The sequence below is a fragment of the Silene latifolia genome, chromosome Y (assembly GCF_048544455.1).
Source record: "Silene latifolia isolate original U9 population chromosome Y, ASM4854445v1, whole genome shotgun sequence".
NCBI lineage: Eukaryota > Viridiplantae > Streptophyta > Magnoliopsida > Caryophyllales > Caryophyllaceae > Silene > Silene latifolia.
In genome coordinates this window covers 345,738,616-345,756,616 of record NC_133538.1, presented here as the reverse complement: position 1 = coordinate 345,756,616, position 18,001 = coordinate 345,738,616, and the positions used below count along the sequence as shown (strand labels likewise).

The 18,001-nt window shown below is 39.9% G+C and overlaps 3 protein-coding genes across 3 annotated transcripts; 1 reads left to right on the top strand and 2 right to left on the bottom strand.

Moving 5' to 3' along the window:
• Positions 1–443: 443 nt before the first annotated feature.
• LOC141631548 (uncharacterized) lies at positions 444–1,365 on the top strand. The gene is made up of 3 exons (XM_074444207.1): positions 444–678; positions 784–1,031; positions 1,138–1,365. The coding sequence occupies exons 1-3, from the start codon at positions 444–446 to the stop codon at positions 1,363–1,365; spliced, it is 711 nt and encodes a 236-aa protein (XP_074300308.1).
• An 11,554-nt stretch (positions 1,366–12,919) lies between these two features.
• LOC141631547 (uncharacterized) lies at positions 12,920–14,145 on the bottom strand. Its single transcript, XM_074444205.1, has 2 exons — positions 13,300–14,145; positions 12,920–13,210 (listed from the first exon to the last, which is right to left on the bottom strand). Exons 1-2 carry the CDS (start codon positions 14,143–14,145, stop codon positions 12,920–12,922), a joined length of 1,137 nt encoding a protein of 378 aa, XP_074300306.1.
• Positions 14,146–16,762: 2,617 nt separating this feature from the next.
• Positions 16,763–17,737, bottom strand: LOC141631546 (uncharacterized). The gene has a single exon (XM_074444204.1). The coding sequence runs from the start codon at positions 17,735–17,737 to the stop codon at positions 16,763–16,765; it is 975 nt and encodes a 324-aa protein (XP_074300305.1).
• Positions 17,738–18,001: the final 264 nt, after the last annotated feature.

The window sequence follows — 18,001 nt, the reverse complement described above, 5'->3', positions numbered from 1 at the left end:
TTCTCTTAGTTGTATTATTCATCACACTCATTTTCTTTCTTTTTCACCTAAAATAGATTTTTTTTTTGAATTCTCATCATCTTCATCCTCTAGTGATGACAATAATGAAAATGAAATAATAGAAGAAGCTATTGTTCCTTTTATATCTCAAGTACCTCGACTAATCAATCGTAATCGTCGAAGACGTCCTTATTGAAGAAGGTATATTGAGAGGAATCGTGAAACTAGTCATGAGAACCTCTACAATGACTACTTCTCTCCTAATCCTACCTATCTTCCAAACTTGTTCCGGCGTAGATTTCGAATGCATCGACACGTATTCCTTCGCCTAGTGCAAGCAGCGGAAGCCTATGATACATTTTTTGATCCAGCTCCTGACGGAAGTGGTAGAGTGCTAATATCATCTTTGCAGAAGTGCACTGCAGCCTTACGCATGTTAGCATATGGAGAAGGAGCAGATAGAACAGATGAGTACTGCCGTCTTGGTGAATGAACAACATGTGTTGCATTCGAAAAGTTTACTGAAGCTGTTATCGATGCATTTTGGAGCAGAATACTTACGATCACCTAATGCAAATGACCTCCAAAGGCTCCTAGAAATCGGTGCTCACCGAGGGTTCCCTGGAATGATGGGAAGTATTGATTTCATGCATTGGCAATGGAAGAATTGCCCGGTTGGTTAGAGGGGGATGTATCAAGGCCGAAGTGGTAGAGCTATTGTCATTCTTGAAGCCGTTGCCTCACAAGACCTTTGGATATGACATTCTTTTTTTGAGATTCTAGGGTCTTGTAATGACTTGACTGTACTCCATCACTCTCCTATTTTTGATGATATGATGAATGGGCGAGCACCTCGTGTTAACTATATGGTTAATGGAAAACATTATAACACGAGGTATTATCTAACCGATGGGATCTATCCACAGTGGACAACCTTCATACAATCAATTCCACTCCCACAAACACCCAAGGATAGATTATTTGCAGAGCGTCAAGAAGCGGCTCGTAAAGATGTTGAGCGGGCGTTCGGCGTACTACAAGCTAGATTTGCAGTCATTCATAAACTAGCACTTACTTGGAGCGAGCAACTGATGCGCAAAATTTTAAAATGTTGCGTCATAATACATAACATGGTAGTGGAAGATAGATACGTATGCTAACTACTCCGACCTTTCTGAGTTCGACAATAGCGGGAATGAGGAAGGTCATCTTAATGTTGAAGATCCCGAGTATGAAGTTGGATATACAGCTCCTATAACTGCATACATTCAAAACAGAAATCGTATAAGAAATGCAAGGGCACATCAAGTCCTAAGAGCAGATCTAATTGAAAATATTTGGCAAAAATTTGGTGACCTCAACTAATGTTGTATTATTTTCTTTTTCAACGGTCTTTTAATTTATTGTATTTTCTTTATCATTTTATATTTTATTGTATTCAATTTATCTATGTAATATTTGGTGTGTTTTTTTAAATATTGTATTAATGTAACCTTGTAAAATAATGTTTTAAATGTTACGTCTTTTATGTTTTAGAAATTGTCTTGGAAAATATTTTTTTTTAAAGGAAAAAAAACATCTTACCTTGTTTTCTAAAATAAACCGAAGTCGATAAATTATCGAGTTGAAAAACCGAACAAATTCCGAAAATAGATTTTTAATGTAAAAAATGTGTGGGGTATGTTAAAGTAAGAGAGATAAATGATGAAAGAGAGTGATGAGGAATAAGTGTAAATTGTTGTTGTAGGTGTAAAATTGAAAAGTTGAGGATTAATGAGGTGGATGAGTAAGAAGTGATAAGAGAGAGTGGGATGAGGAAGAGAAGTGGTCATGGTTGAAGATGGTCTAATAGAAGTATGCGGATATGGAACGAGTCAAGGAATAAATATAGGACAATTGAAGCAAACGCCATCTTTGAGTGGATGGAGCTTGAATTGGACTTAACTTGAGCCTAACGTGAGAGGAAGAGGGTTAGCTAGCTACTTGGCCCAATTTCGGTCACATAAAGAACCAAATGAATCGGAATAAGCAAATAACTGAAAATCTACTTGCACTGTGACATATGCAGTGTGCGTATGTTCTAACTTCTACTCCCTTCTATTATCTAACATCTTCCACATTTCCTAAAACGACAAATTCACTAAGATCTTCCACTTTCCTTATTAGTCCATAATTTGTGATTCCTAAAACTTGTGACCCCACATTTTCTCTCATAATTTCCATTTCCTCCATTTTCCACCACATATCTCATTCCTCTTAAAAACTGTCACATTTATGATGGGTTACCTCGTGGTTTTATTCTTGGTACAAGAGAGGCGCAAAGCCCTGAAAAGAAACTAGGTGGCTAAAGTTCGAGGAGTAGCTACTCCGAAGGATAGTACGAAGGGCCTAGGGAGGGTAGTCCAAACTGGCGTTATCAGTGTAAGAATTGACACCGCGATTAGCAAGCCAGTCACTTATGGTGATAATAGTTGTAGCACACTTTGGGTGGTAATCTACCAAACTCAAACTCAAATTGGTTACCTTACATGTGGGCAATAACGGTAATACATGAATGAAATGATTCTCATGTCGATCAAGTAATAATTTGTATTTACATGTTAAACACGGCAATAACGGTAATCCGTCAAATTAATCAACTATGGACGCTAATTCTCATGTCGATCAAGTAGTAATTTGTATTTATTTTTTATTCATTTTATTAACGATGTTACAGGTAGATTAAACTATTTACATTAATGAAATTAGGTTTTTTTTTTTTTTTTGGCTAAAATGTCAGCTTTTTCATTGATAATCAGCATATACACATACAATTTTGGAACAAACTTGTGCTACAGTTTACATCAAATGCACCTTAGCTAACCAAAGTCTATCCTTAGGGAGAATAGACTTGTTACAACATATTTGAATTCTATTGCGAATTGAAGTAGTAATCTACCTAGCCACCATGGATGAACTAATCAGTCTATGATGAATCCAAGCTTCATTCCTTTGCAGCCACACAGAGTACCAGACTGCAAGTATAGCAGTAGTGGTCACATTCTTCCTCAATCTACTCCATCTCCTCCTCTTAACCTGCTGAAACACATTTACAGAGCTGAAATAAGCTCCTAACGAATTAGTAACCAACTGCATCACCTGCATAGTGTAGACACAATCCTGGAGCACATGGGTATGACTCTCAATAGCCAAAGCACATAAGCAGCACAGGTTGTCAGCTATAACATTATAATCATATAGTTCGTCCTTCATCCTCAGTTCCTGATGTGAAAATAACCAAGCAATGAAAGAGTGTTTAGGAGCAGCTAGAGCACACCAGACAGGCTTATACCAGATGACTTCCTCATTCCTTTCTCTTAACCAATTGTAGCAACCCTTAAGAGTATAGATTCCATCATTCCTATCAGTCAGATAGCCTTGCTAGATAATGTCCCTCACCTGACATACTTTCTTCCAGTGCCAGCTGACAGTAGTGGAAGGAATGTATTTAAACCAAAGATTATCCTTCATATACACGTGATGAACCCACTGAACCCACAGCTTATTAGGTTTGGTTGCAACCCACTAGGCAAGCTTGCCAACAGTAGCAATATTCCAAGTTAAACCCCATTTCAGGCCCAACCCTCCTTCCTTCTTGGGAGAGCAGACCTTCTGCCATGCAAGCAAAAGTGCCTTATTTTACTCAACACCACCTTCCCATAAATAATTTCTACAAATAGCATCCACTCTTTTAATAACTCCTTGAGGTAGAACAAACATGAACGCCCAATAAGTATGCATTGTAGATAACACAGAACTTACCAGGGTGAGTCTACCTGCAAAGGAGAGTTTCTTAGCACCAAGACTCCTTACTCTATTCACTATTTTATCAATCAAGCTTGCACAATCTTTGATTTTTAATCTGCCTGCTGTAATAGGAACACCAAGGTACTTAAAAGGTAAGGTACCCTATAAGAACCCTGAGATAGACAAAATTTCATGCTTCAGACCACTCTGCACCCCATTAAAATAAGCACTTGATTTCTGAGGATTCATCTTCAGTCCAGAAGCATTAGAAAAGGCAGAGAAGGCCCTTAACAGCAGCACCATAGATTGAGCATTACCTTTACAAAACATCAACAAGTCATTCGCAAACATCAAGTGAGTGAGCTTCATTTGTTTGCAAAGAAAATGGGTTTGGATGTGTCAACTGAATGTTACCTTTGTGGTATGGAAGCAGAGACCCATATGCATCTATTTAGAACCTGCATTTTCATTAAACGATGCTTTCAGCTGTTATCATCCTGGCTACAACTTCCTGTGGGTATTCTTTTAGCTACTGATTAAATTCTGAAGATTAGAAGGCTCTCTATGTTGGTAAGACAAATTATACTGGCTGCAATTGTTGGTGTTCATTATGGAGTTTGGCAAAGTAGGAATACTGGCAGAGTTGATGGATATGTTATGAATCTTGTTCATCTTGTGAGACTGGTACAAGTTGATTGCAGATGAAGAGTTGCAGGCGAGTTTAAAGGATCTATGACAATTTTTGACAGGACCTGGTGTAGGGATCATGGTCTAATATGAAGTTTTTCTATATATACACGTCTTTTATATAGCTTTATCTTATTTGTATATAGAATTTTGTAAGTAGGGGAAAAAAAACTTTGTACTGGGTGCTATTGTTGGAATGAAATATCACTAACATTTCACCTAAAAAAAAAAGAGGGTGATAACTGAACTGCAACTTTTCAGTAGCACAAGCCAATATTCTACTTCAATATTCCATGCTGAGGGTAAATAAGAGAGGGGAAATGGGGTCTCCCCTTCTTAAACCCCTCATGCCATGAAAAAAAGCCAAATGTTTCTCCATTTATAGCTAGACTGATTGCAGTACTAGATACACACTCCATCACCAGATGCTTGAACCGATCAGGGAAATTGAAGGCAGTAAGAATATCTCCCATAAACCTCTAGCTGACTGAGTCATAAGCCTTCATTAGATCCATCTTAAACATACATCTTGAAGAGCAGGCTTGTCTATTTTAAAGTTTAACCAAATCCTGACAAATCCTGATGTTTTCAATAATGCTCCTGCCTTTGATAAACCCTCTGATGCGTGTCTAATATATGATGTTTTACACCCTATTTTACACGCATTTCAGAGCTCAATTGATTAGTTTATGCTACTATTTCCCTTGTTTCGTGTATTTCTTCCTTTTCTTGTGATTTTGTAGGAATATGAAGATTTCAGCGGAAAATAAGACAAATCCATCCCTAAGTACTTAGCATTGCATTTGACATGGAGTATTGACTCAAGGAATGAGCTTGGTGCGCGTTTCAAGGCCTAAAGATAGCAAAAGCAAGGGTGCGTACGAGTTTAACAAGCAAAGAAGCATTTCACGATATTGCAGCCTCATTCAGATGGCTATATCTCGAGTTCTAGAGCAGATAATCGAGTGATTCCAATTGGAGGTGAACGTTTATCCTCTTAGCTTTCTAACTCCGTGTAGAACGCCTGATTTGACAAAGTAACGAAGAAATGGTAGCTGTTTTAAGATCGGTGCGCGCTGCAGGAATCGTCAGAATGCAATTCTGTACAGCATCTTTGGTCGATCGACTGGCCTCATTCGTCGATCGACCACCACGCGAGCTGATACGCAAATTAAAAGTCGAGAATAGTTCAAGCCCATATTGTAATTAGGTTTTAGGAAGGATTTACGTTATTTTCTTATATAACGTAACTTCAGTTTATCAGAGGGATTATCATCTAGTTCCTAACATACAGTAGCTATTTTCGTAGTTTAGAATCCTCAATAAAGTTCGCACCTTATTTCCGGATTCATCGCTTGTTCCTTAGCTGTGGTAATTCTAATCCTTTAATTTCAGTATTGTTATTTCGTTTCAGTAGTATTAATTCATGCTAGATAGAATCCCAAACCCTAGTTATAGTTTTATGCAAATTTATTCATCATTTATTTCAATTATGCAATTCTTTATGCCTATTATCAAATTAGTTCTTGTTATTTGCATAAGTATGAGTAGCTAAACACCCCTTGCTAGGATGTAGGGGATCTATGGCGTAGATGGCATTAGAATAGTTGACCCCGCATTAGGGCTTGGTCGATCGACTGGCTTAACTAGTCGATCGACTGAGCCGGTTAGTCGATCGACTAGGGTAGCCGGTCGATCGACTGACTTCGCGTCTGGTTTTGCTTTGTTTGTTTCGTTAAGTGCTTTATCTTTCAATGAGACCGAGAGGAGACTTGATAGATGCTTAAACTTGACCATCCCGTAGATCGAGAGATAGGAATGGACAATAATTAACGAGTTAAAACGATTAAATTGCTAAGATCGAGAGATAATGTGATTTAGTTTGCATTAGGAATCATTAATCAAGAACGAGAGTTAGTATTAATGAGACTTAGGGATTCGTAGCATAGGCCGAGAGGTAGCTACTATTTAACATGGACCGAGAGGACTTGTTTTCCCCATCCTTCGCGACTGTATTTCGGACTTACCTAGGATTATGTGCCATCGCAGCTATAGTGAACCGACCGTCTTAGCATTTCTTTTGTCATTGTTTACCGTCCTTATTTACTTTTATTTGTTTATTTAGTTTATGTCATTAGATTTAGTTATAATTCTCATCAAAACCTCCTCACTGTTACCCGATAGACTGAAATATAAAGCAACTATTATCTCCCTACCTCCCTGCGGATCGACCCTTACTACCGCTTGCTAGTAGTAGTTTGGTTTTATAAATATTATTTTTGATACTCACATCGATAGGTATCAAATTTTGGCGCCGTTGCCGGGGAGGCAGCGCTAGTTTTAGTTGTTTTTCAATTTAGTCTGTTTTTCGCCTCAAGGGAAGACTGAGTACCTTGAGGCAGTTCTTATCTTCTTCTTTAGTGTTGTTTATTTGCAGTACTTCAGGAAAGTCCACTCATGTTCCATTCTCAGGAGCAGCAGGTGCTGTTTTGTGGGAGATGTAGCGGAGCGGGACACACATCTGAGGCATGTAGGCACCCTAAGGAGAAGATGTTTGCTTTTCATCAACTTCAGCTCGACAATTCGTACAATTGCGCTCCTACTTCACCGCATCAACCATATGTGCCTCCTTATGAGGCCCCACCACCATCCACTCCGTCACAGCAAAAGTTGAAAAACGAAGTTGCAGAGTTGACGAGTCTAGTGCGTGCTTATGGTGGAGGTACGGAAAAGCAATGCGGCGAATCGGGCCTTAATCACGAAGCTGATATCTCAAATTGCTACATTAGACAAGAATGCAGCTGAGATACCGAGTCAATTCAACTCTCTGAATCAGCGTATTGAGATCGTACATGCAATGACGCTGAGGAGCGGGTCTGCTCTCGATGGACCCGAGAAACCTGCTGAAAAAGGGAAGAAGAAAAAGGGCGAGAAAAAGAGGATCAGCAGTAATCACGGTCGATCGACCACATCACCCAGTCGATCGACCAGTCCGCGCAACACTGCAGCTTCTGGTCCTGAAGAAGCCATTTGATCGACCGACCCCACTGGTCGATTGACTGAGGAAGCACCTGATGACGAACCATTTTGCCCTCCAATGCCAGATAATTTGAGGGACTACTTATTTCGGGGTATGACGACTCCGAAATTATCGAGGCAAGATCCAGATGTTGATGGGTCCGTTCCGATTCCAAAGTATGACCCTACATCGGTCAATGGTTCATTCCTGAGGTGGACTGAAGAAGGTTCGAGCTGTAACAAGGATAAAGTGGTGGATTTTCAGCCTAAGTCCACCGATGCCGGTATGAGAGACCTAGAGGAGAGGGCTAAGTTACTTTTGCAAGCCCCATATCCAGAGAGGCTGGTACCAACGAAAGATGAGGTATACTTTGAAAAATTTAAAAATGTCATTCATGGTCTTAATGTGCAAGTACCTTTTCTTGAGTTGGTAAATCAAGTTCCCGCTTACATGAAATTCATGAAACAGCTTTTAAATAAGAAGGGGAAACTTGATAGGGTCGAGCCTGTTAATTTAACTGAAGAATCTAGCTCTTATTTGACTCACACTGCTCCACACAAGTTAGCTGACCCGGGTAGCTTTTCCGTTCCTTGCAATATTGTTACCTTCTCAATTGAGAAGGCATTATGTGACCTAGGAGCCAGCATTAGCGTTATGCCTTTGAGTCTAGCTAGAAAATTGAAATTGACTAGGTTTGCAGTTACTAGCATGACAAAGTCAGGATGGCGGATCGTTCTGCGGTCCAGCCTATAGGAGTCTTGGAAGACATTCCTGTGCAAATAGGAAAGTTTTTCTTCCCTGTTGACTTCGTTGTACTGGATATACCCGAGGATGCTCATATTCCTATCATTTTGGGTAGACCCTTTCTGCACACACTTTGGTGCGATTATTGATGTTGGCTCGGGACACCGACCTTTAAGGTGGGGAAGCAGTCCATTAGTTTTGCCCAGACTTATAAGAAGAAAGATGCTATGTGTCCTGTGACTTGTAATGCAATTTCTACTCGTAAGTCTTATGTTGTCATTACTGACACTCCTACTCCCTTGCCTGTACCTATTCCTGTTATGACACCTCCGCCCCAGATTGGGAGCGAATTGGAGGAAGATTCTTCTATTTTGACTCTTGCAGGAACTGGTTTGGGGAAAGAAGAACCGCTCGCTGCTTCAACTGTGAAGGAGCCAATTGTTCAGAGAGGCGGTTTGGGATGTCTGAGCTATGCAACTGATGAGGAGCCAGATGAGGAGCCCAAGAAGAAGAAGCCAGTCAAAATTTCGGAGTCGGATCTTGAGTGTGAGGAGCTAGAAGATGATGGCCATGCTTGGGAAGATGCTAGAGATGATCCATTGAGCATCCCAGTCGGAGTAGAGTGGAGTTCAGCTTCTGAGATGAGCACTGCGGAAGCTACTTCATGTAGACAGAAGCCTTGGTCGGAGATTTTTCGCAGTTTCCGCTGATCTATTCGTTTCTTAAACCTTTTTAAGACAATTTATTGCTTTTAGACTGTTTATCCTTTTTCGTGTGCGCAAGTCTTCGCTCTTTAATTAAGTTTGCTTAGGATTTACACTTTAGACTTTACATTTGGGTTTTGCGCAAATTTTGGGCGCGTTATCATGTGCTTTTGCAGGTATATAGACCATATTAGCTCAAGTTATTGAGCTAATTCGAAGAAATCAGAAGTTACAGCAGCTTTTCCAGTCGATCGACTGGTCTGTCTGGTCGATCGACTGGCCGAACAGTTCCAGGAGCTTCTGTTCCTGACATCCTAGTCGATCGACTGGGTGATGTAGTCAATCGACCGTTGGCCGTTGCTGTACCTGTTTTCGATCATTCCCCTGCTGTGTTTGATCGATTTGCGGAGTCATGGGAGTATTCCTTTCACTTTATTCTCCGCTTAATTTCTGATTTCTTCCGTTCATCATTTTTGCACATAATTTTACCGTCCCAATTTTGTTTTCTCGTTTTACGCGTGGTATCTTTTGTTTGTCTTTTAAGGCACTTATGGTAAGACTGCTGGCTACTGAAACCTCCTAGCTCGCGCTGGTTTGGGGAGGTTTCCTTTTGCTGCGCTTAAAGTCTTGTGAGTTCCCAAGTTCCACTACATGTCATATTTACTTATTTTCTCGCAAATTCCCGTTTCTCTTTTATTTCATTACATGATTTTGCACAATGGGGACATTGTGTGATTTGGTTTGGGGAAGGGTTTTGCGTCGCATTTGCATAAGTTTTATTTGCATTTCTGTTTCACGTTTAATTTTGTTTTGCATTGTTTATTTCATTTCTCTCATATATACAGAAAATATCAAAAAATTTGAAAAATTTCAAACAATTCAAATAAAATGCACGTTTATTTAAGCATATAGGTTGAGTCGGAACGGTAGTATTTCAAGGATGATATTGCATTTGCATCTGTTTTTTTGCCTAAGCCTTGTTAAATTGACATGATTATTAGTAGAATCGTATATGCATATCTACGAGTTTTCGTTAATTATTTGCTGAACTTGAGACTTGACTTTGAAAATTGGCAAACTACATCATATTTCTGAGATATAGAGCCTATAACTGGTGACATCTATGACCATTTTATCTAGGATGTGAGTAGTACTCCTTATGAGACATGTCAAATCAATTTGCATAAATATGAACTTGATCTGCTTAATACCTGTATGCATTTGGTTTGTGGTTCGTAGACACATGTGGTAGAGGTTTCCCTTTATTCGTTTTACCCATGAGCCCCTCATAGCCAAATTTAGCCCTTTGTCCCTTAACTACATCCTATATTTAGCCTGCCTTTGTCAAGCTAGTAGTATTAGTCTTTGGGAATATGTTTGTTGCGGTTTGGTTATTATGCTCTTATTGAGATGATGTTGGATGAAAGAATGAAGGAGGAAAAGGATTTGAGAAAGTTGAAAAGAAAGAAAAAAAATAGAAAAGAAAAGAAGAAGAAAAAAACGGAATACGAAAAAGAAAAAGAAAAATCGAAAAAATCACATGTTTCAATTATTATGATTTGGTGAGTTTCACTCCCATGTCATCATTTATATTCTTTGGGGAGTTGACTTATATCGGAGATTGTGAGATTAGTGCTAATCATTTGCACCGGATTTATTGTTTAATCTTGAGCAAGAAGTTGGATGTTGTCATATGGTTTTGTTTAGGTACTAGCTTGATCACCTATACCTCCACATTCCCATAAATGTTTTGCCTCTTCTTACCCATAGCCTCACAAATCCATATTTACCTCGGCATGTGTCATGGTCATTTGTTTGGTTGGAATGCATATGTACGGTTGTAGAGATCATTTTCATATTAGATTGCAGGCATGTTCTTATAGGTCGTAGTTAGGTGAGAGTCTTCACAAAATTACTTCTTTCTATCTTTACATATATTCACCTGTGCTTATTTGAGTGATTTGAGCGGCCCGTGAGAGTCCAATGTGATAAGTCTCTATAGTTGACGGTTCAGCAGTTTTTTTAACGACTTCATAACTCGTTTGCATGATTCATATGATAATTGATTGTTAGTTGTGCATTAAATTGGTTTAGGCTTTACTTATTGCATTTCGCTCTGAGATTGAACTCGTTCCATTAGGTTTTAGGATCGAGTCTACTTCTTGCTTGGGGACAAGCAAGGGTTTGGTTTGGGGAAGTTTGATGCGTGTCTAATATATGATGTTTTACACCCTATTTTACACGCATTTCAGAGCTCAATTGATTAGTTTATGCTACTATTTCCCTTGTTTCGTGTATTTCTTCCTTTTCTTGTGATTTTGTAGGAATATGAAGATTTCAGCGGAAAATAAGCCAAATCCGTCCCTAAGTACTTAGCATTGCATTTGACATGGAGTATTGACTCGAGGAATGAGCTTGGTGCGCGTTTCAAGGCCTAAAGATGCAAAAGCAAGGGTGCGTACGAGTTTAACAAGCAAAGAAGCATTTCACGATATTGCAGCCTCATTCATATGGCTATATCTCGAGTTATAGAGCAGATAATCGAGTGATTCCAATTGGAGGTGAAAGCTTATCCTCTTAGCTATCCAACGCCGTGTAGAACGCCTGATTTGACCAAGTAACGAAGAAATGGCAACTTTTTTAAGATCGGTGCGCGCTGCAGGAATCGTCAGAATGCAATTCTGTACAGCATCTTTGGTCGATCGACTGGCCTCATTGGTCGATCGACCACCACGCGAGCTGATACGCAAATTAAAAGTCGAGAATAGTTCAAGCCCATATTGTAATTAGGTTTTAGGAAGGAGTTACGTTATTTTCTTATATAACGTAACTTCAGTTTATCAGAGGGATTATCATCTAGTTCCTAACATACAGTAGCTATTTTCGTAGTTTAGAATTCTCAATAAAGTTCGCACCTTATTTCCGGATTCATTGCTTGTTCCTTAGCTGTGGTAATTCTAATCCTTTAATTTCAGTATTGTTATTTCGTTTCAGTAGTATTAATTCTTGCAAGATAGAATCCCAAACCCTAGTTATAGTTTTATGCAAATTTATTCATCATTTATTTCAATTATGCAATTCTTTATGCCTATTATCAAATTAGTTCTTGTTATTTGCATAAGTATGAGTAGCTAAACACCCCTTGCTAGGATGTAGGGGATCTATGGCGTAGATGGCATTAGAATAGGTGACCCCGCATTAGGGCTTGGTCGATCGACTGGCTTAACTAGTCGATCGACTGAGCCGGTTAGTCGATCGACTGGGGTAGCTGGTCGATCGACTGACTTCGCGTCTGGTTTTGCTTTGTTTGTTTCGTTAAGTGCTTTATCTTTCAATGAGACCGAGAGGAGACTTGATAGATGCTTAAACTTGACCATCCCGTAGATCGAGAGATAAGAATGGACAATAATTAACGAGTTAAAACGATTAAATTGCTAAGATCGAGAGATAATGTGATTTAGTTTGCATTAGGAATCATTAATCAAGAACGAGAGTTAGTATTAATGAGACTTAGGGATTAGTAGCATAGGCCGAGAGGTAGCTACTATTTAACATGGACCGAGAGGACTTGTTTTCCCCATCCTTCGCGATTGTATTTCGGACTTACCTAGGATTATGTGCCATCGCAGCTATAGTGAACCGACCGTCTTAGCATTTCTTTTATCATTGTTTACCGTCCTTATTTACTTTTATTTGTTTATTTAGTTTATGTCATTAGATTTAGTTATAATTCTCATCAAAACCCCCTCACTGTTACCCGATAGACTGAAATATAAAACAACTATTATCTCCCTACCTCCCTGCGGATCGACCCTTACTACCGCTTGCTAGTAGTAGTTTGGTTTTATAAATATTATTTTTGATACTCACATCGACAGGTATCACCCTGCCTGAGTCATACTAATCAATTCAGGAAGTACCTTAGCCAGTCTATTGCACATAAGTTTAGAAATGCACTTGTACAACACATTGCAACAGGTTATGGGCCTGAATTGAGTAACAGAGTTAGGCATTTGGGAATCAAGGTTAAAGTTGTGGCATTAATTTGTTTGAGGAGCTTCCTAGTGGCAAATACATCTACTATGGCTGCACTAACCTCACCCCCTATAGCTGACCAAGAGTCTTTGAAAAAGGAGCTAGAATACCCATCAGGGCCTGGGGCTTTATGGTCAGGTATAGAGAATATAGTAGCCTTAATCTCCTGAGGAGTAACAGGAGATAGCAGCTGTTCCCAGTGTTGCTCATTGCAGACCTTCCCTCTTTTGATAATCTGACGGTTTACAGAATCAGTGCTCACCTCAGTACCTAAGAGGTGTATTCTAGGAAGGAATCCTGCACCCCTTTGGGATTAGAATGAACCCTGCCATGCATATCCTTAATAGTAATGATCTGATTCCTCATAAACCTGGTTTTAATGATTCCATGGAAGTAGTTGGTGTTACAATCTCCATCCTTAGTCCATGCAATTCTAGCTTTTTGACTAAGAAAAAGGGCACATGCTTGTTGTAGATCTTTAACCTCCTCATGTGCTTGCTTTTCTTTAACTAACCAGTAAACATCTCTAGGATCATTAGCTATCTTACTTTGAATATATTCAAGATTCTTCAGAGCTCTAATAGTGCAATTCTCAAAATCATCAAAATGATCCTTGTTGAATCTTCTCAAATGGGACTTCAGTTGCTTTAATTTGTAAACCAGTTTGAACATCTTTGTCCCTTCAGCAGAGCACTGCCACCAACTCATAAGATTAGGAATGAAATAAGGTGACTTGTCCCACATAGTGTAGTACTTAAAAGGTTTCCTATGAGTCCTTTGTTGACTGGCACTCTGGATTAGACAAGGAGTATGATCAAATGTACCCTCAGGAAGAAAATTAGCATACATATCATTCATCTCCACACTCCAATCAGCATTAATAAGCACCCTATCCAATCTACTATAAACTCTAATAGCAAGGTCCTGCTTATTATTCCAGGTGAAGTATGAACCAATAGCAGGCCCATCCACTAGAGCACATCTATCCAAACATTGCTGGAAATCATCAATCTCAGCATCCAAACTTTCACCACCAAGCCGTTCAGAATGAGATAAAACGCAATTAAAATCACCACAAACTACCCAAGGCCCATTGATATTACCAACAAACTTAACTAGTTGCTCCCAAAGAGGTCTTCTCTCAGTCAAGTCATTAAAAGCATACACCATAGATAAAAAAAACCCCTTACTAGTGCTAATTTCAGTAACTCTCATGTTGATACATTGAGTTGAATAGTCAAGGAAATCTACCTAAATGACAGCAGGGTTCCAAACAATCCATATCCTACCACCCTTATGCCATCTATTATTAGTAGTAATGCTCCACCCATCAACTAGAATACCATTTAAACAATTTAGAGACAAAGCTTTGATCTTTGTCTCAAGGAGCCCAAACAAACCCACATTATTCATATGCATAAACCATTTAACATGTCTTTGTTTTGTAGGATTATTAAGGCCCCTAACGTTCCAAAACCCAAAGTTATACATTCCCCACCACCTGGTGAGGAACACTACCACTTACCCCAATTCCTACCTTGGGTGTCGTAGAACCATTCAGAGACTCCAAAAGGTATGTTGGCCAAACCTATGAATTGTATCGCCTCCATCAGTCAATTCTTGTCTGCTCAATCAAATAATAGGCCTGATTGGAGCAGGACCAGAACTATATGTGCCAGCCTTGCTCCAGACAACATGTGTTTCCAACTGAATCTCAACTGGCTGCTTAGAAGTAACAGGCTCAACAGAGATAGTAGAACTACTAGCTTCCCCCGGAACTACAGTTTTAGCAGCTTGTTTAGGCCTCCAAATTTTAGCCCCTGTCTTACCCTTAGCAGGAGCCACTGGTGCTTGCTTCTTAGCCTTCCTATAATCTGCAGTACCATGGCCTAAGCCTTTACAGACAACACACACCAACGACTTCCATTCAAATTCCACATCTATAATAATCAGGTTACCTTGTTCATCAAGGAACTTGACCTTATCAGGGAGGGGAGAACCTATCTGTATTTCAATCATAACTCTTGCAAACCCTAGTCGAATTTTGTCCTCTGTGGCTACATCACACTTAATAAACTCACCAATCAACCCTGAAATCTTACCAATCCCTTTACCCCAGAATTTCAATGGTAGTTTGTGTAATCTTAGCCACACAGGAACAGATTTGACATCATGCTTAATTAACTCAACTTCAGGAGACCAGGGCTTAACTATAAGAGGCTTGTTATCAAAAAGGAAGTGCCCCTGTTTTAACACAACATCTCTAGCAGCTCTGCTTTTAAAACGAACTAAGAATACACCATTAGGAAGAAATGAGAGTTTATCTACCTGATGGTTAACCCAAAGTCGTCTAATAAAACCTTCAACTATTTCCCATGGAGAATTCACTCCTAAAATAAAACAATAGACGGAGTTCTTCCAATAATCCATCTCCACCTTAACCTCATCAGCAGTGAATTGCATGCAGAAGAGCCGCAGCTGGAGCCTCCACAACAGCTTCTTCAGTAACAGGCACAGCTGGAATATTGTCATCAGGGAGGGGCTCATCCTCGACTAAAGTTTCCAAATTTAGCGCCGGAACACCCACCACTTCATGAATACCTTTTTTCCTTTCGATTATCAGTAGTGGATGGACCCTGCTTACTCCTGGTTAGAGCTGGAAATTCTTCCAGGTTAGAACGAGACAAGAAATCAAATTTATTGCCATTTTTTTGAAGATTTTTCTGTGTAATTTCCGTAGAAGACGAAGAAGATCGGGTGTTTCTGGCGGCGGCCGTCATTATTACAGCTTTTAGATCCCTAGGTATTCTATTTTCCTCACTTTTTTGTGTTTTTTCTGATTTTCTCTAACTTTCTCTTTCTATTTCTAACCCTCATCTTTTGTGTTTTTTGTGTAATTAGGGTTTGTAGAAATAATTGTCAATTGAAACCGAGTCTTGCGTTGTATGAATGTGCTGCGGCTGTAGGCAAGATGGTCGCCTGTGGAGGGCATGCGACCACCAAGGTGGTTGTTGTATTGCGGCTCTGGTGGTAGGTATTCGCCGGCGTGAATACGGGCGCGCCTATTGATGGTGGTGGCATCAGACGATTCTCTTGATGGTGTCGTCTGGCAGTTCACAAGTCGTGGTGCTGACCCATGGTGGCGTGAGTTGGTTGTGGCGGTTGTGGCAGGGAGGTTGTAGGGTGGTCCACGGTAATGGGAATGGTTGTAGGATGGGAATGGTTGTAGGGTGGTGCTGACACAATGATTCAACAATTAAACAGAAGAAAGCCAGTACATTAAGGTCCTAGCAAGTACTAGATGAATACGGAGTCAACAAAAGAAAGCCAGCATAAAATATCAACCTACTTTATTACCCAAGGATGCACTTTAATCATGCTTATCTACCCCTTTCAATGGCATCTTCTACTGCCTTGCATCGTCAGCAATCAAACTCAATTTTTTTTTTGTCAATCATAAATAAGGGTTTTACATTCTCATGGCCTGACGGGCCAGGCCATGTGCTATTTGATTAAGATGTCTAGGAATAAAACTAAAGCTTACACAATGAAAATGAACCCAAATACTTTTTAAATTATCGAGGATTCCCTTGATGATATGGCTTTCCTTCTCTAATCCAGCTATCTGATTGATCAGTTTTAGGCAATCCGTCGCAACCTCCAGGTGTAGTTCGCTCCTATTTCTGGCCCATTTTAAAACCTCCCGTACTCCCAACGCATCCGCCTGCAAGGCCGATTCCGCGGCCAGTTTACTTCTACCTCTATCAATCACCATCCCCAAGTTATTTTAAGCCACCCATCCACAAGCTGCATCAAAGTTTCTTTCCCAGCTCGCGTCCAATTTTAATCTTGTACCCCTACATTGGGCCGGATTCCCAATAACAAAAGTAGGTTGTCCTTCGCGTAGAGCCATCAAGTCCTTCTCCAGGGCATTAAACCCCAACTCCTGGCTACTTTGTCTCTTTATCCGGCTTTCCTCTTCCAAATGTAAGCCTTTCAAACTAACCTCAACACTCATAGAAAGGGACCTGAAAAGTGTCATAGGATCCACCGTCACTCCCCTAAAGATAACATTATTCCTTAACAGCCAGATTCCCCATAGAGTAGCCATGAATTTGAGGACCCTCTTCTCTCCTTCCTCTAGATTCGACAGGAAGCGTATCCAGTTAGTTATCCAATCACCAATGTTAATTCCTGTTGCACTTTCACCTCGAATGCCCAAGTCTGATCCTTCCCATATCCTAGCTGAGACACTGTAGTCCCTGAAAAGATGCTCCAGGGTCTCCAGTCGTGATCCGCCATCTGCACACATTCTACACATAAAGTTATCTCCAATTTTCCGTTTTTCAAACTCCTTATCTACAGGCAGCGTGTTTGTAATAATCTTCCATAAAAGGATTTTCCACATAGAAGGACCTGGCAGCCTCCAGAGCCTCGACCTACAGAAGTCCTTACCATTCTCATTTATCCTCTTTCTATCCTTCAAGGATCCTTTACTTTCCAAATATCTCTCATAAATGTTACCATACCCACTTTTTATAGTGTAGGTCCCATCATCTGTAAGCAGCCAGAACACTTCATCCTTAATCTTAGATTGACAAATGGGTGATGCCAAAATCCGTTTTGCAGAGCATTCTTTAAACAGAAAATTTACCAGGGGAACGTTCCATTTCCAATTTGAAGTATAGAGATCCTTAACCCGTAAGTCCCCCAAATGAATAAACTGAGGTTCTAAAAGGCAATCCCTTGGTTCTGGGCGCATTCCATTCACCCAGTTCGCATTCTATATGTTAAGATTCGATTCAATTCCTGGTTTTCACCCAATATTTTCCATAATAAGTTCCAATCCATATATGACACTGCGCTCCCTCCATGATACCCCATTGGTAGTTTTTGGATACATCCCTTCCCTAATTTCAGATTGCCCAAACAATTTTTTACGGAACACCATACCGAAGTACAACTTCTCCCCCGATATAAGCCTCCATCCATGTTTAGCCAAGAGAGCCTTATTTAAGCACTCAAC